The sequence below is a fragment of the Falco biarmicus genome, chromosome 14, assembly GCF_023638135.1.
Source record: "Falco biarmicus isolate bFalBia1 chromosome 14, bFalBia1.pri, whole genome shotgun sequence".
Classification (NCBI taxonomy): Eukaryota; Metazoa; Chordata; class Aves; order Falconiformes; family Falconidae; genus Falco; species Falco biarmicus.
The window spans coordinates 23,943,856-23,966,238 of NC_079301.1; the positions used below are offsets into that span (position 1 = coordinate 23,943,856).

Sequence of the window (22,383 nt, forward strand, 5' to 3'; positions counted from 1 at the left end):
GGTGGGGCAGTCCGCCCGCCGGCAGGGGGCGGTGTGGCCGGTGGGCGGGCGCCGCTCTGCGCCACGCCGGTGAGCAGCGCGAAGTCGCCGGGAGACCGAGGCGCCGCCATGGAGCCGCCCGCCGCGGCCTGGGGCCTCCTTGTATCCGCCGGGACTCTGCCCGGAGCCGGGGGGAGCCGGGGGGGGCTGGGCGGGTGGCGGGGAGGCGGGCAGTCGGCGGCGGTTTCCTTAGCTGCGGTGCAGAGCGTTGCCGGCACGGAGGTGCGGGCTGGGCGGCGGGAGCCGTGCGTGCTCAGCCTGGGCCGGCGGAGCGGCCGCTACGGGTGAGTGCCGGGCCGCGGCGGGGCCCATAGTGGGGCGTCGGGGTGCTGCCGCCGGCGCAGCCTGGGCCTGGCCCGCTCGGCCCGGTAGCGGGACGCGAGGGCCCGGCTCGGCTCCGGGTGTCCGCGGGCGGCGGCGCCGCTCCCCCGGCTGGGCCGGCCGCTTGTGCCGGTGAGTCAGGGCTGCCGCTGCCGGCTCCTCGTCCGGGGACGGCTCCTGTCAGTCTCGCCGCCCCCGCCGCACCCCGCGTCGCCCAGCCGGCACCGAGCTGGTCACCGCCGCTGCCACGGCCTCGGGGGACCCCGCAGCTGCGGGGGGCGGCGGCCAGGTCTTCCCCGGGTCCCCGCGGCAGCAGGCAGGGCGATGAGGGGCTCGCCTTCCAGCCGCGCTGCCCGCGCCCTTCCCGGCTCCTCAGGGTCTCCCCGAGGAGCCAGAGCTTCTGCTGCCCTAATGCCGACTGGCCTGTGGCCTTTCTCACCGCACGCACCCACACCCGGTGTGGCTCCAAGCTGGTTTTTCCCTTCCTCTTCTCCTGTCCCAGCAGTGCAGCAGTAAGAATCAAACACTGCGTTTCTTTGTAAATACAGCTCTGGTGACTATGTCGATGTTTGTCGGTATACGAGGAGGGAATTACTTCTGTGGTTTTTTACAAGTCTTTTTTCTATCTCCAGGGTAGTTATCCATTCACAGGAGAAAGAAAACTCTGTTTCGGATTATATTCCCATCAACAGCCGCTTTAAATGCATACAAGGTACCAGCTCTCCTAGAGTGGGCTCTCTTGTGGTGGCAGGAATCCACTGCTGTTTACTGGCAAATGCTGAAACTAGTGGTGTTTCTTAACCTGCCTCCTGAGCACCCATATAGATTGAATGCTTCCCCATGAAACTAAAACTCACAGTTTATGGAAACCTGCTTCTTCCTCATCTGAGTGGGTAATCTTTCCCTGTCAGCATACAGTTGTGAAGAACTTGACTGGTTCAGATGAGTGGTGGGCTTGGCATCCTGCAGAGCCAGCGTCTTCAGCATGTGTCTGCTGATGTCTGTCTTCTCCATCACGGCAGCGCTGGGAGCTTTAGTCTGATTCCTGCATGTTTAGATCAAAACTTCTGTAAAGTCTGGCAAACTGTCAGGTCCGAACAGCTACCTGTGGAATGGGAACGAGTTTCAGGCCTTGTCTTAGAAGAATTTAAATAGCAATGTATGTCCCTGGGGCAAATGCTTGTTCAGGAATAAAAGCACTTTTTCCTGGATTAGCTTATAGCCTTCTACGTAATGAAGTGTGGTTCTGCTCATTGTTTTTGCTGTGTAGACAAGCTCTGCAGTTCGTTTTCAGGTTGGCCTTTCCTAAAGTAGCTACACTAACATGGAACATACCATCCAGGTGTGTGAGAACTCCAAATGTTGGGAGTTTCCCTGTGACACTTTGACTGTGGGAAATGGCCATCCAAGCTGTCCAGATATGACTGTTCTTTCTGCCAGAGCCATTATTAATAGTACAGATGTAAATTAAAGCCATTTGTTCTTTTGTTAGGACTCTCTTGTGGTTAGTAGCAGGCAGCACGCTTTTCTTAGTACTCAATTACTGCAACATTCAGTGTGAACTCTCTTGATCCGTTTTTCTCTTTTTTTCCAGAGGCGGAAGAAACTCTGCTGATTGATATAGCTACAAACAGTAAGTTTTGTAACTGCAGTTGCATGGCTAAAGCTCCTTTCAGGAAGGAGGCTGCCCATTGGGCACTGACACATGCTTATTTTATCTTCATAAACTCCATACTTTGTGTTTGTCTTTTAGTCAAGCAGGGATTGTGTTTCCTCTAATGTTGTCTGGCTCTTTCAGAGAGTCAGTGGTCATGATAGACATGGTCTTAAATGCCCAGATTGAAGTGTTGGCAATTGGTTAAACTGCGAGATTGAAGCAGGGAGAAGTATTCCTAAAATCAGGAAAACATGACTGATGGTACCTCAGGCAGGGGGGCATATCTCAGAAGCATAGGGAAACTAGCTTAGGTGCCAATTTCCATTGGAAACAATAGCTGGAAGTTGGCTTTCATTGATGAGCTCAAGGGATACCGTGAAAGCCTGGTCACTCTCGGGGCATAATATCTGCAAACCAGCCTTGGCTGACTCTGTGAGTCTGTGTTTGTGCCTGAAGCAGGCTGTAAGGTCCGGATACAAGGTGATGAGACAGCAGAGCGGCTCTTTGAAATCCCTGATGAGGAGCATTGCTTAGGATTCCTTTCAGAAGTGCACAGCATACAGGAAGGTAAGCAGAGTTATAGTTGTGTTCATGAAATCCTCTGACTGCCAGCAGTTTCTGACAGGGCCAATCCTCTGACTGCCAGCAGTTTCTGACAGGGCCAACTTTTTTTTTTTTTCCCCCAGCCCACCTGAAAGCTTCTCTTTCTGAACCTAAGGACTCAACCAGCTGGCATCAGGTAGAGAAGAACCTCCCAGGTCTATTGCAGGCCTCTTCTTCAGGTACTGACCTGATTGTCACCTTTGTGTGCTGGTGGCCTGTATGGCAATGGGGCACTCAGGGGTAGGGAGCTCTGTCTCACCCTGCGCTTGGCAGTCTGGCCTTTGCCCCGTTTGCTCACTTCACATCACGTTGCATAAAATAAAACATCTTTGTCCTTGGATCTGCTGCCCTGGACCATTTGTTCCTTCTTGAGTGCTGTCTTCTGCCTAGTGCCTTGGTTTGTGCATGTTAAGCTCCCTTCTGCCTTGACTTGTCGTTGGTACCCCTTTCTCTCATTCCCCGAGTCATCAGAGTTGATATATTGCTATTGTCGTTTGCTTTTTCGCTTTCTGTGGAGTTATATTTTTTCCTTCTTGATCTGTGCTGTTTTAATTGTTTCTCAGGGACTGTGCTTGTTTTTGTCATTATAGGAGCTCTGGGCTTTGACGATGACTTCAACACCTTAAGCCTAGAAGAGAAGAGAAACATGCAAAACCACCAAACGGGATCTCGCCGGGAACCCCCACCTCCTCCTGTGCCTCCAAGTAGGCAGTAAGTAACATGGTGGTTCTGTTCCCTTTTCCTTCTCTTCCTAGACAGCAGAACCGTTTTAATGCTGCTTTTGCTTCCTTCCTAGATTTCACCGAGAGAGAGAAGGTACATCAAAAGACCAGCCAAAAGTGACCAACACTATGCGCAAAATGTTTTTGCCCAGCACCCAGTCGGGACAAAGAGAAGGCCTCATCAAACACGTGCTTGCCAAGAGAGAGAAGGCATACGTCAACCTTCACAACTTCAGGTTAGAGCTGTGACTGAGGAACAGTGTGCACAGAGACAAAGCTGTTTAATCTCTTCTGTGAACTCGTATCTAGCCCACATTTGAAATCTGAGAGCTGCTGATGTGCAGCCAGCTTGGGTAGCTAAGGACCAGTGCAGACTGGAAGTCAGTAAGTGCCTGCGGTGTAGCTTCTCCTTTTGCATCGTTTCCCCTGTGTGTGTCAGATCTCTTGACCCTCAAGTAAGACTGAAGCAATTGGACAGAAAGAGGATAAAGGCAGCCATGTCTTAGCATTGCCCCACATGACATGATGTTAAAAGAGCCACATGTTTGCTGGCCCCAGTGGTGAAATGTATTTAGTTTTGTAACATTCTGCAAAATCCTTGAGATGCTTGTCACTGAAAATGAGCCAAGCCTAGAAGTTTCAGTGACCCCATAGCTGGCATGGCCCTGCACACGGACAGCTTGTATGTTGTGCTGGCTCCCAACCTGCGTGTTGCTCTGCATGTGCTGGAGAGATTGGGCTGATGCAGTTCTTACTGTGTTTTCTAACAATTCAACTGCTTTTGTGTTGTAGATTTTTTGTGGGAACGTGGAATGTGAATGGGCAGTCTCCAGACAGCAGCTTGGAACCCTGGCTGGTGTGTGACACAGAGCCTCCAGACTTCTATTGCATTGGGTTAGTAGCAAGGACCTCATATTTTAGTTAAGGTGCTGGATTTCTTGTTGGATGCTGGTGGGCTGTATTTGTTTTAAGTTCCTATCACATTCTCAGAGGTTCCACAAAGCTGAGCTATGTCTCAGAAAAGCTGTCTGAGGGGAAGGAGCCATTTGGATGGGGCAGAGTTAAATAAGGCTGGTATGACATAACAAAATAGATTTTCCTTCAGGCATCTGCAGAGCTCTCTGGTTATCCTCCACCTAAAGTAATACTTCTCAGAGAGATGGTTGCTGGAGTGTATTGCAGTAGGGTGTCAGAGGCACTGTGATGAAGTTCTACTGCTTTATTTAGCAAGTGGGAATAAGGAGCTTCTCTTCCAAGAAGAGCCGTTGCTAGAGGTTTCATATTGGACCTTCCTGTAGAAAGAAGATGGTCTGTAGGAGAGGCGGGATGTGCTAAGTTGGCTTGGCTTTTTAGGTTCCAGGAGCTGGACCTCAGCACGGAGGCTTTTTTTTACTTTGATTCTGCAAAGGAGCAAGAATGGCTGGCGGCCGTGGAGAAGTCCCTGCACCCTCAGGCTAAGTATAAGAAAGTGAGTTCTGTTCAGTGTTGTGGGGTCTTGTCATACAGTTGGCATGATTGGGAGGAAAAGAGAAAACTTTGAAAGTTTGGGAGGAAAAGAAGAGGCTTCCACTTTCCTCACCTGACCCAAAGGGTGATGATTAGAGAAACCAGGGATGTATACTTGGCATGTGTGTACCCATGCCTGTGCCAAGTATGACAGTTTTAAATGTGGAGAGCCTATTTCTGCCCCGCAGTTATAGGAGGATATTGTACTTTGAAGTAGAAATTTAGAAAGATGGGCATCAAAATGACTTTACAAAATACACAAGGTAGGTGTCAGGGAAGTAGTATGCTCAATAGAATCATAACAGTGGGTTCAAATTCTTTTTCTGTGTTACCTCTCACCCTTGTATTATAGAAGCAAGGTGTGTCTTGAACAGGTAAATTAATAGCTCTTCCTTGAAGGGATGGGATGATTTATGAAGTGAAATCTAACAGAAGCTGCTACCTTGAGACAGAATTGCTTCAGTTGTGGCAGGAGGACTTTATTCTGGCTGGTGTAGAGTGAGCTGTTGTTGATCTCTGCCGTAGCAAACCTTTCAGCTGTAGATACCAGCCCTAAATACATTAACTGGTTTCTCCTTCCTCCTTAGCCCATGCGCTCACCCCTGTCACACCCCTGTCCTACCTGCATTGAGTTCAGCTCAGTGGCATGTGTTACAGGTAATCACAGCAGGAAAACAGCACCTTGCTGAACTGAGATGCATCAAGAGGGAGCCAGGGGTCATGACCTGAACTGTTGAGAGGCCTGTCCCTGTGCTTTACTTGAGTTTCATGTGAATTTCTCCCACCCTTGTGAAAGGGAGAGAACAGGATATGGCCGCAGGCGGGTGGAAGTGACTGAAATGTAGATAAAACTTGTGGTTGCGTACAAATTCCACTCTTGCAGAGTAGACTGAGCGCTTGGGCTCTTCCAGTTGAATTCTCTGATTTCAGCTTCTTCCCTCACTACACAGACTGAATCCCAACACATCTTAACGTTTTTATGCCTCTAAAGTGAGCATGTAGACTGCGCTCAAGAAGATGAGGCCTTGTCGCTGGCTTTCAAAGTTGTGACCCCACTGTTCTGAAGGTGCAGGGAGATCATGAACTGGGAGGTGCACTGGCTTAGCATGTGTAAAAGAATCAGCGGCAGACCCAAGATCGCTGCTGGGACAGTGCACATCAGCACTGTGTTAACACCTGTGGGCTGAGCTCTGCAGCAGAGGAGAACTTCTTAGCTCCAGAAAGGGGCTTTGCATTAGAAAACAAGTGTTTCTGGAAAGGAAACCTTTATAGCTCGGAGATGGCTGCTTTTTGATACCCTGTGTGTCAGGCACATTTGCCTCAGGAAAGAAGACCTTTTCTGTATATTCCCCTTTCGTGTGTGTCACAGGCTCCGCTGTAGTTCAGAGTAAGCAAAGGTGAGCATCAACTCCCAGCTGGACCTGCAGCCCTCAGCGACAGCTGTAGCCAGCGCCTCTCTGTGACATGCCCAACTAGAGCACTCGGTATCTTCCTCTGGTTGTTTTGCTGATAGAGCACAACTTGGTGTGAAAGGCTGAGACATCACAAACAGATCTGCTACATGTTTATTAAGTTTCCCTTGCCTTGCAAGACAGCCCTGTTTGTAGGAAAGCACCAGAGTGGGAAATGTTGTGAGCTCAGAACAGCTGCTGGCTGTTGGTGGATGACAGATTGTCCTCTAACCCAGGGGTCCTCAAACTTTTTAACCAGGGGGCCGGCGCGCAGATGAAGTGGCAGGCAGTCATCTGCGGCTGCTTGGTTTCCCTGCCCCCAACCCCCGGTGGGGGGGGTCTGTAAATACCAGGGACTGGACTGAGGAACCTGGGGGGCCATATCCGGCCCGCGGGCCATAGTTTGAGGACCCCTGCTCTAGAACCTTGCTTTTGGACAGGAGGTCCTTTGGGTAATGTTGCAAGCAGGGATTGAGTACAAAATAAAATGAGGGACAGGGAGAGCCAGAGAAGCAGAACATCAGGTGGGGCAGGCAAATCAAAACTATTTCCATTGCCTTTCTGAGACATCGGGATCCCTTTTATTTTTGCAGGTGCAAATGGTCCGTCTAGTTGGGATGATGTTGCTCATATTTGCTAAGAAGGATCAGCTAGGCAATATTAGAGATATCATGACGGAGTCTGTGGGCACAGGAATCATGGGAAAGATGGTGAGTTACCAAGGCCAATTTGTTGCTTCCATGTATCCATGCAAGGAGCAGCAGAGTCTGGTTTTATTTACCTGTCTGCTGTCCCTGTCTTTTCCTGGGTGCCTCGCCTGCTGCCTTCACTAACGACTACCAATACCTGCTCTCCCCAGGGCAACAAGGGTGGTGTGGCAGTGAGGTTCGTGTTCCACAACACAACCTTCTGCATTGTCAATTCCCACCTCGCTGCTCATGTGGAGGACTTTGAGCGGCGAAATCAGGATTATAAGGATATCTGTGCTCGGATGGGTTTTGTAACCCCTGATGATAGTCTACCTCAGCTCAACATCATGAAACATGAGTAAGTTTATTTTGATGTTTTCCCTTTTGAAGTGGTAGTGAATAATCCAAAGTGAGTCAGAATCACAGCAATGGGAGATTTCATGCAGATAAGTTTTCTGGCTTAAAAATATAACTGAAAGTGCCAAGGCCTTTGGTGTGCTAGAGCTCCTGCATTCAAACTACGTGGTCACCTCACTGCAGTGACTTGTGCAATTTGTCTGTAATGGCCCTTTCCTTGCATGTTGTGTTTAATACTTCCATTTCAGCGGGCACCATTCCTGAGTCGATGGCTGAATGTTACAGGGCTTGAAGAAACTGAGGGGGGTGGGGTGTGGTTGTGATGGGGAAACAGGAGTATGAGTAGGAGAAGAGAAGGGATAGTAGGTGAGCAGAGGCTATGCTGTTTAGGCTTTTTTGAATAGCAAGTGCTTGCAATTGCTGTTTCATTTTCTTTTTTAATTCGTTGGATGATATACAGGCAATACTTTTATTTATTTTTTTTTTAATGAGGTGACAGTGGTGCTGAATAATCCAAATCAAACATGTACAACCAACCATATGAATTGTTTTCTTAAACAGATACAAATGATTAATGCTTTTGTAGTTAATATTTAACCCATTTAAAAACTGAAAATGGAATGCAGAGCGGATTGGAACAGAAAAAACTTCAAATATTAGATTATCCTTGATAATCCACTAATGGAAATTTTGAGGTTTGACTATAAACAGGAAGAGCTTTTATACTAGAAGAGGGGGTTAGATCTTAATCTTTAAATGAAACCTTTATAGAGTAATGAGTGAATACCACAAGTGTTTCTTTAGCTGCTGGTAATAAGAAGGCTGTAGGTCTGTTTGAAAACCCAGAGAGGAACAGACTAAGAGCAGGTGCTGATGAGTGAGATAGGACAGTAACTAACATTCTGGAGGTCATAAACTCAACAGGAACCTAACTCTACTTTTGCCAGTTCTGCATCAGTCAGTCTTTGCTGGGTAGATAATACGGTAGTAGCCTGATCTGATTGAAAGAAAAGCAGTGGAAAACAAACCGGTAAAACCATGGTATCACATGAGGTCTGAGCATGCAGATAAATGCACGTCAGCCTGCCTAACTGGCCAACAAGCAGGCTCTGCTTAACAGGCTCTGCCACTGCCCTCTCCTGTGTATGCAAGAAGAGCCTGAATACTAAATGGATTTTGTGTAGCTTGAAAGGTTATGGAGCTTGGTGAGATCCACTGGTTTCACTTCATTATAGAGTTGGTGGTATTCTCAGGCTTTTTTCAGACTGAGCCAAACTCACATGTCTCCCGTTAAACTAAGTCTTCAACCCCACACAGGATTCCAAAGGAGATGGACTTAGTGCTGTAGTTACTGCTGCCACTAGGAGTTTCTGCTATCACACTCCATCTTTCATGTTTCCTTTTGTCTTCCATGTGTCTCAGCCTTAATCAACAGCGACCAACCATCCATCCTCCTATGCCCCTTCTTCCCTGTGTCGCCTGCAATACTAACTACTGGCTCTCCTTTTCCGCATTTGTCTTTGTTTTCAGTGTTGTCATCTGGCTAGGAGACCTGAACTACAGGCTTTGTCTCCTTGATGCCAGTGAAGTGAAAAGTCTTATCAGTAAGAATGAGCTTCAGAAATTGCTGACATACGACCAGGTCAGTGAACTCTCCTGACATTTGCTTTGTACTTGTGAGGTCATCTTGGTTTAAGATGTGCCTGTGCTTGGGAGGAGCTGGCAGACACTCAGCGGTAAGTGTCTGTAGACATAGATGCTAGACCCTAGACAGCTCTGGGTGTCCTGGTGACATCAGCCCCCTAAACAAAAACAGATTGTACGTTATACCGGGGTTAACTGGGTGACCCTGGCAATTACTATAGAGGTGTCTTTGCATCTCGTTGGCAGAGTTCTTTCTTACATACAAACTACAAGCTAGAATATAGGAATTTGTAACACCAACAAAAGCTGCGGTAATCAGTGTTCTGGAAGAGGTATTGACAAGACCAGCACTCGTAGCCAAGGCTCTCTGCTCAGCCAGTTTGACCTAAATTCTGTGCTCTAGTCTTCCCCGCTCAGCATTTCTTTGCAACACACTGAAAACTGAGACAGCACCAGATGTGCCTTTAAGATGAAGGATTGTACCTGTGAAATATGAACAGAAATAGCATAATATCATCTCTGACACACAATTTAACAGTAAATCTGATTGATTCTGTTCTGTAGCTCATTTCTGTTGTACTGTGAAGCTTCATGCAGGAAAAACTATAGCTTAGATTTTTGTGAGGAAAACAATTAGCAAATTCTTCAGAAGAGGAAATGAGAAAAAGAAAGTAGTATCATGTTGTCAGCAGAGCAGCACTCCTGGAGGCCTTTGCTAAAATGATTGGCAGTGAAATATTAATGATGGTGATACTTAAGCCTGAAAACTAATGAAGGCATTTGGCACAAGCGGAGCAATTAATATTTCCCTTAACTATTGTTTTATGCTGTCTGTGTGGTCTGGTAAGCAGTGCTGTGTCAATTTGTATTCAGTCTGTTTAGAAAACGTTGCACTGATGTGTTGAATTTTTACTTTTGTTAAAGCTATAAGGTCTGAGAGGCAATCTGGGGGATGCCTGGTGAATCCCATGGCCACAAGTTGCAATTCCTCTGCCTGCAGATCTGCTCTCTGACACTCCGTGTGTGAGGGGGTTTGGGGTGGTTTGTATTGTTTGGTTGGGTTTTTTTTTTTTTAAGTGTTCTTTTTCTGGTTTAGCTGAATATTCAGCGCACTCAGAAGAAAGCATTTGCAGATTTCACCGAGGGAGAGATTAAATTCATCCCCACTTATAAATATGACTCTAAAACAGATCGCTGGGACTCCAGGTAAATCAGCTGCCAATGGACATGTTTACCTGTGACATAAAAAAGAATTTTCTTACAGAACTTGATTTCCTGCTTCCTAGAGCTGGAAATACCTCTGTTATGGTGATGGCTGGAGTGCACAGACAAGTTTGTACTCCTTTGTTTTCCCTGTTTTCTGAAATAAGCAGACTCTCTATATGTTGACCAGGCACATGCCTTAAACTTTGGTTGCTGCTGATTTCAATAGATGAAGGTGGGTAAAGCCTGAACTCGCAAGTGGTCCTGCACCAGAGGGTTTTTTCTGCTACCAGGGACAGACAAACAGTATAAAAAGAATTGGAGAGATAAGGAAATGCTCCCTCTGAGTCATCCTGTCCCCTGACATGCACACCCACAGGGGTGGCTACACTGCGATAGCAGCAGTGGTTCCTGCTTGCTGATCTCTGCTTGGTGCCTCCCACAGACTTTTATGCATCTGCTGCAGAAGCTTGCTCTAAACGGAGAAACTCCCAAGAAGGCGTTTGAAACCACATAGCAGTTGGATTTTACTGTCTCTGTGGTCATGAATCAGCACAGTCGTTAATCTGGAGAAGGATAACCCAGGGTTCAGACTTCATAACATAATAGTAATAGCTGAGTAGACTTTCTGTAGTGGAAACAGTAAGCGATGGATCAGATAGTAGTGGGCAGAAAGATCTCGCAGCAAAAGAAACTGGTGCAGCTTGGGTCCCAGTACACATGGCTTTCAGCTGTGCAACGAGTCTTGTTTGAGGTTATTTTGTTTCCTGATGCTGGAAAAGATGGGAATTTTAGCTACTGTATAGGACAAGGCAAAGAGAGCAGAAGAAATGACGTAGTATTCAAGTTGAGGGAAGTGATAGGAATTCATCCCATCACTGCTGATGCAGTCACCAGTGGTGGGGGTGGAGGGAGCTGCCTGGCCAGGAAGAGGAACAGCTTGGATGTTTTACTGGGATTGTTGGATCTCCCTGGTAACTTGTTTTTCTTTGTAGTGGAAAGTGTCGTGTGCCAGCATGGTGTGATCGAATCCTTTGGAGAGGAGGGAACATAAATCAGCTCCGGTATTGCAGTCATATGGACCTGAAGACTAGTGACCACAAGCCAGTCAGCGCACTTTTCCGCATCGGGGTAACTTTTTTTATATGCTAGAGTAAGATCACAATATTGTCATGCATTCCTTCGGGAGATGGATTATATAGTCAAGGCACTCCTGCTAGTGCTGCTGCAAGAGGGCAGAGGAAATAAAAATGTCTCCACTGTGTAGGTGTGCTGCTGTTTGGCAGCGGTGCCAGCCTCTGCTCAGCAAACAACTTGGCAGCTGTGGTCTTTACAGCAACAACTGTACAACAACTACACAGCACCTTAGCTGTGTAGCACCGGGACAGTAATGCTCACTCGTTTGCTCGATTGCTGGAGTTTACCCAAGCAGGTGCGGTCATGTAGTAAATAGAAGGGCATTCCCATTGACCACCTTAATGCTGCTGCTTAGCTTTTCAGGGTATAACCCACAATGTCTAGTACTAGAACAGATGAGCTACTGTTTTCTCTTCACTCAGCAGAAACCTGTAAATAATTGTGCTTGCTGTTGCAGCGTTGCTTCTGATGTGTTAAGAGAGCAAGACATGGGTTCACATCTGAACTTCTTTGGTGGTGAATGGCTGTCAGCAGATTTTAGTTTCCTAGCTTACTGTATAGAGACAGTCCATGTCCATTTTTGCTACCTCCTGCTCCCTAGGTAGCTCAAGTCTCCTTAAAGGAGAGCCTTTCTCCTCCTGCTCCAACGAATCATGAATAATGCTGCGAGATGCCAATGCTGTTCCACAGAAATCACACCCAGTAATCTCCCCGTTGTGTGCGATCAGTGGCCAGAAAGACCCTTTTTGTCTAACATTTGTAGGGGTAAAACATGCATAAAGTTGCATATGCAGCTTGGAGCAGATTCTCTTTGCCTTTCAGCTGCACATAGCAAGTGCTTGGAGAAATATTTAACTTCCGCGGTTTACTCATGATCAACAGAGTTCCTGTGAAGCTGGTCAGAAACTTTGCTGACTGTTTTCTTACCTTCCACAGGTAAAGGTTGTGGATGAGCAGAGGTATCGAAAGTTGTTTGAAGACATCGTTCGTATAATGGACAGAATGGAGAATGACTTTCTTCCTTCGCTGGAGCTAAGCAGGAGAGAAGTGAGGATGAAACCTGAATTGCTGTGCGCTTCCCAAGCCCAGCAGCATTAGAAGTGCTAGAACTACTTTTAAAGACTTTGGTTCAGTAAACTGGATTATAGGAAATTGAACTGTATCCATTATCTTATGATCAGGAATTGGATTAGAAGGGACATCTTGTCTTGGCTTCTTGGCAGGTCTTGTGTTAGGCGTTCTGCGTTCTGTGGGCACTTCTCAGTCATGGGCACTGCAGAGTCCGAGTACTAGCTGTGTCCCCCATCTTGGCCACTAACATGATTTGTGTTTTCTCTTTGCTCTGCAGTTTGAGTTTGAGAATGTGAAGTTCCGTCAGCTGCAGAAGCAGAAGTTCCAGATTACCAATAATGGGCAGGTCACCTGTCACTTCTCCTTCATCCCAAAGCTCAACGATAGCCACTACTGTAAGCCATGGCTTCGGGCCGAGCCTTGTGAAGGTTACTTGGAGCCAGGTGAGTTTTACCATAGTTTCTACAGCGGTAGTTTCTACCCCATCTCCACTCAGCCTTTCCTGTGTCTCGCCTTTCTCACCGTCATGCTTGTCTGTCTTCTCAGTTTTGTGGCCTTTGTCCCTGCCACTGTATGTTTGTCCTTGTCATACCTGTTGGAGAGTGTCTGTGTGTTCTTGAGAGCTCCTGTTTGTTGCAGATGAGAGCACAGACATCTCCCTGGATGTGTATGTCAGTAAGGACTCAGTAACCCTTCTGAACTCTGGTGAGGATAAAATCGAGGATATTCTTGTGCTTCACTTGGACCGAGGGAAGGACTATTTCCTTACCATCAGTGGGACCTACCTGCCCAGCTGCTTTGGCACCTCTCTGGAGGCCTTATGCCGAATGAGGCGACCGATCCGAGAAGTTCCAGTCACCAAACTCATTGACCTGGTGAGTGACAGCGTTCTGGAGCAGCTCTCTTAACAGGGAGAGACCGTATTCCCTTCTGTTTACTCTTAAAAGCAGGAGTAAAAGCAAGCCTTCAGCTTGGGTCATCTGTGCTGGCTTTGAGCTGATTGACTTTTTCCAGAGCTTGAGGTGCTCTTATTTTTTCCTTCCACCACAACCAATGGCTTTTGACAGCCTGTACTTTATCCTCTGTTTCTGAGCAGGTTCTAAATATTGTTTGGTGGGACAAAAAGGTGATCCCAGCACCTTGTGTTTTGTTACTCTTGTGCTGGTGCTGGCAGGCTCAGCTGGGTGGCACTGGTGTGTCACAAGAGGAATGATTGAAATGCTTTCCTCGAGGTGCCTAAGCTTCTGCAGTGACAAGGACACCAGGATCTTTTTCCTTCTGGACACTTGTGGCATTTGTGCTTCTCCAGGGAAGGAACAAGCAGAAGCAGGAGGACCGAAGAAAGAACTTCAATGCTGTTAGGTGTACTGATGAGTGCAGCTCAGCAAATGGCCAGTCTTGCAGCCTCTCTAGCCAGTTCCTCTCACACTGACGCAGTGAGCAATTTCTTCTGGCCTTGCTTCAGTGAGGTTCTGGAGGTTTAGTCTATTTACCTGTTCTGGTTTAGCTAGAAAAGCCATTTCTTTTTTTGTTCACTTGAAAGATTAGCCTAGTTCTTTTAGTCTCTCTGACATGTGATACCTTTCCTCTCTTCTCATATCTTGCAGTCTCATCCTAACATGCTTTTTTTTTTTTTTTTTTTTGTCCAGTGAGCTGCTGTTTTTTCACATCTGTAGATTTGACAGATTCCACTCCCATCTGCTTCCACTTCTTTGTCTTCCCTTTAGCAGTTGCACCACGCCTCTTGCTGCCTCTTCCAGTTCCCACCTTTTGTTTTGTCTACTTTTCTCACAGGCCCAACATTCAGAAAGGCCGCTTTTATACCAGAAATTTGATTTTGTAATCATAAGATCAGGCTAAGCAGAATCCGGGTGGCAAGATACATGTTTGCCTCTTCAATTCAAGCAGCTAATCCAGGCCTCTGGCTCCTCGTACTTTTAAGGATTCGACTGAAAGTCAGCCTCGTTCTAGAAGTGTGTCAAACTTGGTCTGGAGCATTATGTCGGTCTTTGTGGCTTTTCCACCTGCGTTTTCCTGCTCAGTGCTCAGCACTGACTTCCTGCTTGATAGATAGGAACTTGTGCCTAGACTCTTAGCTTCTGCCCTCACAGACACACGCTATTATTTACTTTTCTAAGTGTACTTTGAGGCTTCTTCTGCTTCCTTTACCTGTGGGTTTCCTTCTTCTGTTATTCAGCGAAACGTATAGAAGCGCAGGAAGCAAAACAATTGGAGGAGAGCACCCTGTCCCAGTATCTGCAGCAAAGGAACAGTCTCATGTGTCAGTGCGGTCAGTGTGACAGCAGTACTTCAATGGGAACATGTTACCAGAACTCAAGGAATCCAATGTGTTTAACGGCCCAAAGCAAAATTCAGTCACTTAGATTATAAAGCTATTTGAGGTCTTTTAGTTTTGATCATACCTGTGAGTTGAGAAGTTCTTGGGAGGCAGGACAAGCTGAGTGCTTCCTGCAAGGGAGAGTGGTGCACATGGTGCCTACTCTGCAGCCCAGAAGTGTTTGGTCCAGTGACATGGCTTTAGCTGATGTTTAGACTGTGTGCAAGGAAGGCAGTATGTTTGTGTATTAAAAACCGTTTTCCCTCCTGCACTTATGCAGTGTTAGGGCTTGTCATTCACTTCATCAAGGATTTTTTTCAGCCTGGCTTGACTGTATCTGTGTTCAGCAGAGTGGGGTCTGGAAAATGCAGGTCGGTAAGGGTCTGAGAGGCCATTTGATGCAGGATAGCAAAGTGTAGGTGGGAGCTTCTTTGGAAATGGCTCTCCTAGTTCTCCTGGGAGAAGCTGCTGACACTTGAGCATCTCACCTTTGGGATTTCAGTATCAGTGTCTCATCCTGGTTTTTCTTGGAATCCTACTGTGGGCTTTAAAAAGCCTCTTGAAGAATCTCTGTCAGGAGCAGGTTAGTCTCATGGAGCTAATTGTGCCCAACGCTACAGGAAGAGAGGTGAACAGCAAGGCAAGCAGTCAGGTAGGTGGTAGTGAGACTGTTGAGATGACTCACCCAGTTATGAAACGAGCCTCTCTCCTGTGCAGCATGGCTATCTGGCATCCCAAACCTGTGACTGTGGTCCCTCCCCCTATGCCTTGGAAGAAGAACCTGCGCCATCTCATGTTTGAAGCAAGCTGTTCTCTGCAAAAGGCTGGTCTGTTGTGGCTGTGTTAAAACTCGGTGAGCCTCCAAAGGAAGCAGGCGCTGCAGAAGCCACAGGGGAGCCTGAGATGCTGCTCCCTCCCAGGCCTGCCCTGCGCAGTGGCAGCTGCAGCTATGTTTCCAGCTCAGTTCTTGAATGCTCCCACCCTTTAAAGGTCAGTCCGCCAAAACTCAGCTTGAGCAACCTGCTTCTGTTTCCTCCTGCGGACTCCACTAAGCACTATCTTAGTGCTGCCAGCCTGTGCTGCGCTGGAAAACGGATGCTGTGGTTCAGGATCGCCTGAGGGACTGGACACGCAGCCTGGAGGGGGCTTTGGTATGCTCCTCCTTGCAGTGTGTTAATGCTATTAGGTTGAGACAGACGAGCAGCCTGGGGTTTTGAGCACAAACACTCATTTCCCTGACTATACACAAAGCTGCTTAGGGGGCCTGTTAGCTCCACAGCTGCCACACTCAGAAATACGGATTTAGCCTAGTGAATGTTTTATCTCTGCCCTGGTCACAAGGGAAGATGGCTGAAATAATACAGGGATATTTATTTCTGACCAGAAGGATTCAAGAAGGGAAAATTCTTCCTGGCAGACACCTCTGCCTATGGCCTAACTGTCCTGCTGGATAGTGAACAGTGGTGCTGCAAGGCCCATTTGAGGAGTTTGCAGAAATCCTGACAAGGTTGTGCATCATGTGAGCAGGATTTTTGCTAATTGGCAGGCAAATCTCTCACCACAGGTTTCACTTTGGCCATGTCAGCAAAATGTGTGAGGGACCTAGCATTCAGTGGGTTCTTGTAATGCAAATTAGGTTTCTGCCTAATCTGAGAGTGCATTCTCTCTCTTAACGATACTTTTCCCTCTTCTCTCTTTCCCACTGCTCTCAGGGAGAAGACAGCTTCTTAGAAAAGGTAATGCAAGCAATTGCTGGGGAAGTCTGTTTCTTAGTGACTTGTGTGTAAAGAATGAGTTTTCCCCTTGTTTTCTGCTGAAGAGGGAAGGGGAGGTGGGTGCAGAGGGAGCGCTTGTTCCAGCAAAGCCTCTTAGCACAGCTGTGGGCTGGATGAGAACATGTAGGAGCACAAAAGTGACCCTGTAGCCAAGATGGGGCCAGCCCAACCGAGCTGCTTAAAGCTTACCAAATTCGCTTTGGGGAAAAAATACTCTCCTGATCCTGGCAGCAATGATAGATATTTCCAGAAAAGATTGGCAGCCTTTAACATATCTGAATTAGCTTTAACCATGCACATAAGGTGGGATTCACCATAGCACCCCCTTCAGATACGTGGGGAGAAGGCTGAATTAGAAAACTGAAGTCTTGTGCTCTTTCCATGTTGTTATGTCCTGATGGAGGCTGAGCGAGGGCCTCATAGAGGAGACAGACGTTTCTCCACTTCCTTGAGCAGCAGAGTTTGGGCTGCCGGCTCATGCAGCCACTGATGCCTGAGCAGGATTGCTGCTTGCCTTTGCACTTGTGCTCTGCGCTGGGGGCCAAGCAAGTCATTGAAAGAGCAAGTGGGAGACGCTGGGGTGCGTGTGTGTGTGTGGGCAGCATTTTTCCTGCTCTCCCTGCGCTTGGCTCAGACATCTGTTAACGCGTTTGAGCGGACTCTGTTCAGGCTTCCCGGGCTGGGTGACTTGTCCCCCTCCAGGCTGTCAGTGCAGGGTGAAACAGGAGAGGGAATGGATGTCCGCTCTCCAAGAGGAGCTTGAACTCGGATGCTGAACCAGATAAAGCTCTCTAGCCGAGGACAAGGGAGGAGTTTGGTGCTTGCCTTCTGGGAACATCCTTTTGCAGAGCATCTCCCTTCCCGCAGAGGATGCAGACTTGCCTTCCCTTCCTGGCACATGGCAGGAGAGGGCGCTCGGGGCCCGGCCAATGCACAAGGAAAACCGAAGGCCCAGCGCCGCAGCCGCCGGCTCCTCATCCTCCTCCTCTGCCCTGAGGAGCCGGGACCCTCTTCCTCTGCTCTAAGCAATCGGGCTCCCCTGCCTCGGGGGTCTCCCCAGCTCTCCAAGTTACGCCAAGGGCAGCCTGGCAGAGTGAAGCGCTGCTCTGGTGCTCAGCCCTGGTGCCGCGATGCCCTGGTGTGGGGAGTTTCTGTTGAAGAGCCCTTCTGCAGCTTTTATTTCGTCCCTCTTAGAGGAAAGCCATAACAGGCTTGGCTAACATGCTGCTTCCGAATCTTGCCTGTGTGCTTGGAGATGAGTAAGGCAGATGTGTAGCTGTGACCTAGCATCTGCTGGCTGGGTAAAATCTAGTGGTGTGTGGGGCAGAGCTGTGCTGTGTGGCAGACGTGGCTATTGCCTGTGCTGGCGGGGCTTGTGCCAACCTCAGGTGTCTGGGTGCGCAGCGGGATGCCGAACCCAGCCCTGGCTAGCTGTGAGTGATTCTATGTGCTGCAGAGGGACAGCAATCGCAGTTGTTGTGTAAGCTGACAGCTGAAACAAAGTCCTTTGCGCTTGGCTCGTGGTGCTCCTCTCTGCTGGTGTCCTCGGGTTTTGTTCCTGTTTATGCTGGTCTCTTCTGGGTGCTTCTGCTGGATATGCTTCAGGAGAGCTGTGCATGGCTTCTTCCTTGGGAGCAAACAGGGTCACGAGCGATCATAAAATAAGAGTAAAATCAAGGAAAAAACATCAATCCCATTAAAGATTGGTGCGATGGAGATTTCTAAGCAGTTGAGCTCATCAGCTGCTTTGCACGAGTAAGTGGGAAAACTTGACCGTCTTGGTGTCATGGTGGAGCAGGCAGGTTGTTCTGTGGGGCAGCGGAAGGGAGTGGAGCTGGGACCTACAGAATGATGGCTTGCTGCTGTAAAAGCAAGTAAGGGCCAGAGGAGTCCTGGGTCCTGCTCCTTCCCCTCTCCAAGCTTTCTTTACCAACGCCCTTCCAGAGGGACTGAGGTTTCCCTGAAACCCCCTGTGCTCTTTGCCACCAGGAGAAATCCATTCTACAGATGGGCTCCCTGGACAGCGAGGACACAAGTGAGATGCCACTGCAGATCCCGAAGGAGATCTGGCTCTTGGTGGACCACTTGTTCAAGCATGCCTGCCACCAGGTGAGGGAGAGGGCCTGCGCCATGCCGGGAGGCTCTCGAGGGCTTGGTAACCCAATTCATCACTCACACTTGGAGATCAACTCCAGTTTGGTATTTACAGGGCAGGGGTTATCCCCTGTGCTTGAGACACTGGGCTGGGCGTACCAGTTTTCACCCCACTGTCACTATGTGCCTCAGCCTCTGTGAGGAAGATGACTTTGTCCATCCCTGTGCTGGTTTTGGCAGGAGGACCTGTTCCAGACTCCGGGCATGCAAGAAGAGTTGGAACAGATTATTGACTGCCTGGACACCAATATCCCTGAGACAATCCGTATCCTTTCTGCGCCTGACTTTCCCAGGAGCCTGCTGGTTCTCAGCTCTGCAGGGAGAGCTCTGTGACCTCAAGGTGGCAGGGTCCCTACAGGGGGATTGCCTCCCCTCTGTCCCCCCAGAGATAACCTCTTGAAGCTTAACCTATGTTGGCTAAAGCAGCCAGGGGGCTGGGGCTCTGGAAGCCTCTTCGAGGCTGTGCCAAGCACAAGAGCTGGTGAGGCTGAGTGCTGGGGGGCATGATCTGGAGAAAGGGCTAATGGAGCTGAGGATTTCTGTGGGGCTAGAGCAGGGGTCCTCAAACTACGGCCTGTGGGCTGGATACAGCCTCCCAGGGTCCTCAATGCGGCCTCCGGTATTTACAGACCCCCCCCGCCCCACCCCAGCAGTGGTTGGGGGCAGGGAAACCAAGCAGCCGCAGATGACTGCCTGCCACTTCATCCACGCGCCGGCCCCCTGGTTCAAAAGTTTGAGGGCCCCTGGGTTAGAGCGTGGGCAAACATAGTGGAGGGTGGATGGGACAGGATTTTCCATGGATGGGGGACAATGGAGGAAGAGGAGGAGGGCTTTGATGTCAGGGGGCAGTTAAGCAAACAGGGAACTTCCAAGACCTGCAAGGAGGAAGCAGAGACTAGGCAGCTGGGAAGGAGGAGAGGTAGGTAGTAGTCTGGAGAGGGAGGTGGTCCATCTGCTCAGCATGTCCCTTGATTCCTACCGGTCCAGCGGGCAGTAACCACTCCGTGGCTGAAGCACTTCTCATCTTCCTGGAGGCTCTGCCAGAGCCAGTGATCTGCTACGAGCTGTACCAGCGGTGCCTTGACTGGTCATACAACAGCCGGCTATGCCGACAGGTGCGGCGCTGCCTCTGTGCTTTGTCCGCTCGCTGCGGGGTCAGGGCAGCTCTCCCTGCGGTGAGCTCTGCCTTGGTCCTGCAGCTTGCTGAGTCCTGCTCCTTTCCCGTGAGCTGGTGAGGAGGCTTTGGGATCAGGCACTCGGAGGTTCTTTGCAGTGGGCAGGATGACCTGGGTACTGTGGCAGTGCTTTCCTGTCCTGAGGTTGGCACTGCATCGTCTCCTGGCTGTCGTGGTGGAGCACACAGGGAATAGCAGCCCTGGGGAGTGGAAGAGCCTCCGCAGGTCTTGGGGGCTTAAGCACTTGCTCAGAGCTGCAGTTCCTGTGCTTCCCATAAGGGCAATGAGCGGCTCTTAAAAATAGCCGGTGGGGCAGCAAGCAAGGCCAAGCATGTCCTTGGGCCGAGGAGGAAGTTTGGGGGCACGTTTTCAGTACTTGCATCAGAAACCTCTTGTCTTGGTCTCTGTGCTGCTGCTGTGCAGTTCGTGGGGGTGAGAGCTGGGATCTGACTGGAGATGAGCGGGAAGCAGCCCCAGGGCAGCGGTAGTTTTTGCCTGGTGACACAGTTACCCTAGAGGCAGTGCTACCAGGAGCCAAAGCCCGTGAGTGCCATCAGTACTAGGCTACATAGGCTACAGCTGGTGGCTCATTGCTTGCTTTCTGGGTCTGTGGCTCATGCCAGTAGTGATGCAGTGGCTCAAGGTAGTGGAAGGGGGAAGGCTGCCCATCTGGAGTCCAGACTGCCACGGTGTGTCCAGGCTGCAGCGATGTGAGCTGGGAGAGCTTCCTGTTTCCTTTGCAGGTGATTTTTCAGCTGCCTCGTTGCCATCGTAGCGTGTTTCGGTACCTAATGTCATTCCTCCGAGAGCTGCTCAGATACTCTGAAGACAACAACGTCAGCGTCGCCATGATCGGTAAGTGTGTCATTTCTCTGCTGCGCTCACTGAAACGTAATGCCTTCCTGGTCCCTTTCAAGGCCTCCATTCCTGACCAGTAACTTAATTTTTGTACCTCTGCAGCCGCCTTGTTCTCCAGCCTCCTCCTGCGCCCTCCACCCAATCTGGTGGCAAAGCAGACTCAGCAGGACCGCCAGCGTGCCATCAACTTCCTCTATAGCTTCCTGCTTGCCGGGGATGAGGAGTGACTCCTGCCTGTGTGCCAAAGCGGAGGCCTGTGCTGCCAGCCTTGCGCGGAGGCCAGGCCTCTGACAGCTCCAGAGGGTAAAAGGCTCTAAGCTACTCCAAGTGCTGTGTTTACAGTTGGAAGGGATGTGTTCCCCTCTCCTTCCCAACGCTGTACCCTACGCTGCAGAGGACCTGCACACTCATTGCACTGCCATCTTTGACAGGAGCCTCCTGCTTTCTCCTTGGGAGCTGGGTGGATCTGTTGATACCCAAGCACTGTGCCAGCAGCTTGATGTTCCCATGGCAGTGTCACCAGTTCCCCAAGTCATGCTTCTTTGCACCCCCATCTGCCTGGAGTCACTGTGGGGAAGGGTGGAGACTGTCAGTGCTCTTGAAGGCCATGGCATGGCTGGCTGGCACTCGGCCCGTAGGCTGCGTCCCTGCAGGTGCAAAGTATGCGTGCTGGTGTGTGCTGACTGTACTGGTGAGAGCCCCGTGCTCTGCCCTGGGCTGGCGTTGGGCACCTTCAGCCATGCAGCAGACCTGGCCAACCCCTCACTGTGCTACGAAAGCGGGACCGTGGCTGACCCAGGAAAGTTACCTGGACGTTTGGCCTCTTCCCTTCAGCAGGGTATTGCCCTCTCCCCTCCCTCACGGGGTGCAGTGTCTGGCACGCAGCTCTCTCCCAGCACTCCCAGCCTTCTGCCACTGCCACCTTGGCCTTGCTCTCCTCTCTCTCCCTTCCCCTGTGCCCCAGCTTCCTTCTGGGACACAGGATCTTGGGTGGCTTGGAGGGGCCTGGGTCAGGCAGTGAGCTTCTCCAGGGCTGTCCCTGGGCAAGGCATGGAGCAGGACACAGCCCCTGTCCCTCCCAGCCCTGCTTGCAGAGCCACAGGGGTAGGACTCGGGTTGGGGAACCGGGGTGGTGGTGGATACTGTCCTCCCCCTTGTCCAAAGGGTACAGGCTGGAGGCAGAAGGGGAGGGGGGAAAGGAGCCAGAAATCCACCTCGAGGTCCAGAGGAGCAGCTGGGGGCTATGCGTGGGTGCTGTAGTGCCAGGGTCACAGACAGCTGGGAAGGGGACACCCTGGGGCCTGGCAACTTGTGGGTGCAAGAGGGAGGCCTGTCCCAGTGAAACACTAAGCAGAGTCCTGCCTGCTTGGGCCAGGGACTGCGTGGCCTCGGCTGAGGGAGGCTGCTGCCGGAGGGGAGGGCCGCAGATCCCAGAGCCCCTGCCAGTGCCGTTGCTCAGCCCACAGCTGTCCGTCTGGCTGTGTGGTCCCCGTGCACTGGCTGAGCTGCTGGGGGCACCCCTACCTTGTGGCTCTTTTTCTTGTCTTTAAAATTTTTAAATTACATAATTTATTGGGAAACCGTTTGTTCCAAATAAAACTCTGTTGTGCAAGGTTTTGCAGGGCTGCACTGGGTGCTCGCACCGAGCCTGCCATCGCTCACGTAGCTCTGCGCTGTGCGGCC

At 49.9% G+C, this 22,383-nt stretch overlaps 1 protein-coding gene across 5 annotated transcripts; it reads left to right on the forward strand.

Moving 5' to 3' along the window:
* OCRL (OCRL inositol polyphosphate-5-phosphatase) lies at positions 1-22,280 on the forward strand. 5 transcript variants are annotated; one of them, XM_056359347.1, is made up of 24 exons: positions 1-141; positions 244-323; positions 993-1,072; positions 1,955-1,993; positions 2,474-2,584; positions 2,704-2,799; positions 3,211-3,331; positions 3,417-3,578; positions 4,135-4,236; positions 4,696-4,810; positions 6,893-7,009; positions 7,159-7,346; positions 8,876-8,987; positions 10,086-10,195; positions 11,188-11,323; positions 12,266-12,376; positions 12,678-12,843; positions 13,040-13,275; positions 16,451-16,474; positions 18,503-18,622; positions 18,848-18,932; positions 19,655-19,782; positions 20,586-20,697; positions 20,803-21,128. In XM_056359347.1, exons 1-24 carry the CDS (start codon positions 109-111, stop codon positions 20,925-20,927), a joined length of 2,709 nt encoding a protein of 902 aa, XP_056215322.1. In that variant the 5' UTR covers positions 1-108; the 3' UTR covers positions 20,928-21,128. The 5 variants fall into 5 exon arrangements, 4 of the variants coding, with proteins under 4 accessions (XP_056215322.1, XP_056215323.1, XP_056215324.1 ...); XM_056359348.1 differs by having other exon boundaries at positions 2,477-2,584; XR_008825414.1 differs by adding an exon at positions 21,132-22,280 and having other exon boundaries at positions 94-323; positions 20,803-21,003.
* The last annotated feature ends 103 nt before the right edge of the window (positions 22,281-22,383 follow it).

Excerpts from the sequence above, each read along its gene's own strand:
- OCRL (XM_056359345.1), top strand. The coding sequence starts at position 109 with ATGGAGCCGCCCGCCGCGGCCTGGGGCCTCCTTGTATCCGCCGGGACT. Across the intron at positions 8,988-10,085 it reads AATTGCTGACATACGACCAG|CTGAATATTCAGCGCACTCA; the intron begins GTCAGTGAACTC and ends TTTCTGGTTTAG. Across the intron at positions 18,933-19,654 it reads CAATATCCCTGAGACAATCC|CGGGCAGTAACCACTCCGTG; the intron begins GTATCCTTTCTG and ends CTACCGGTCCAG.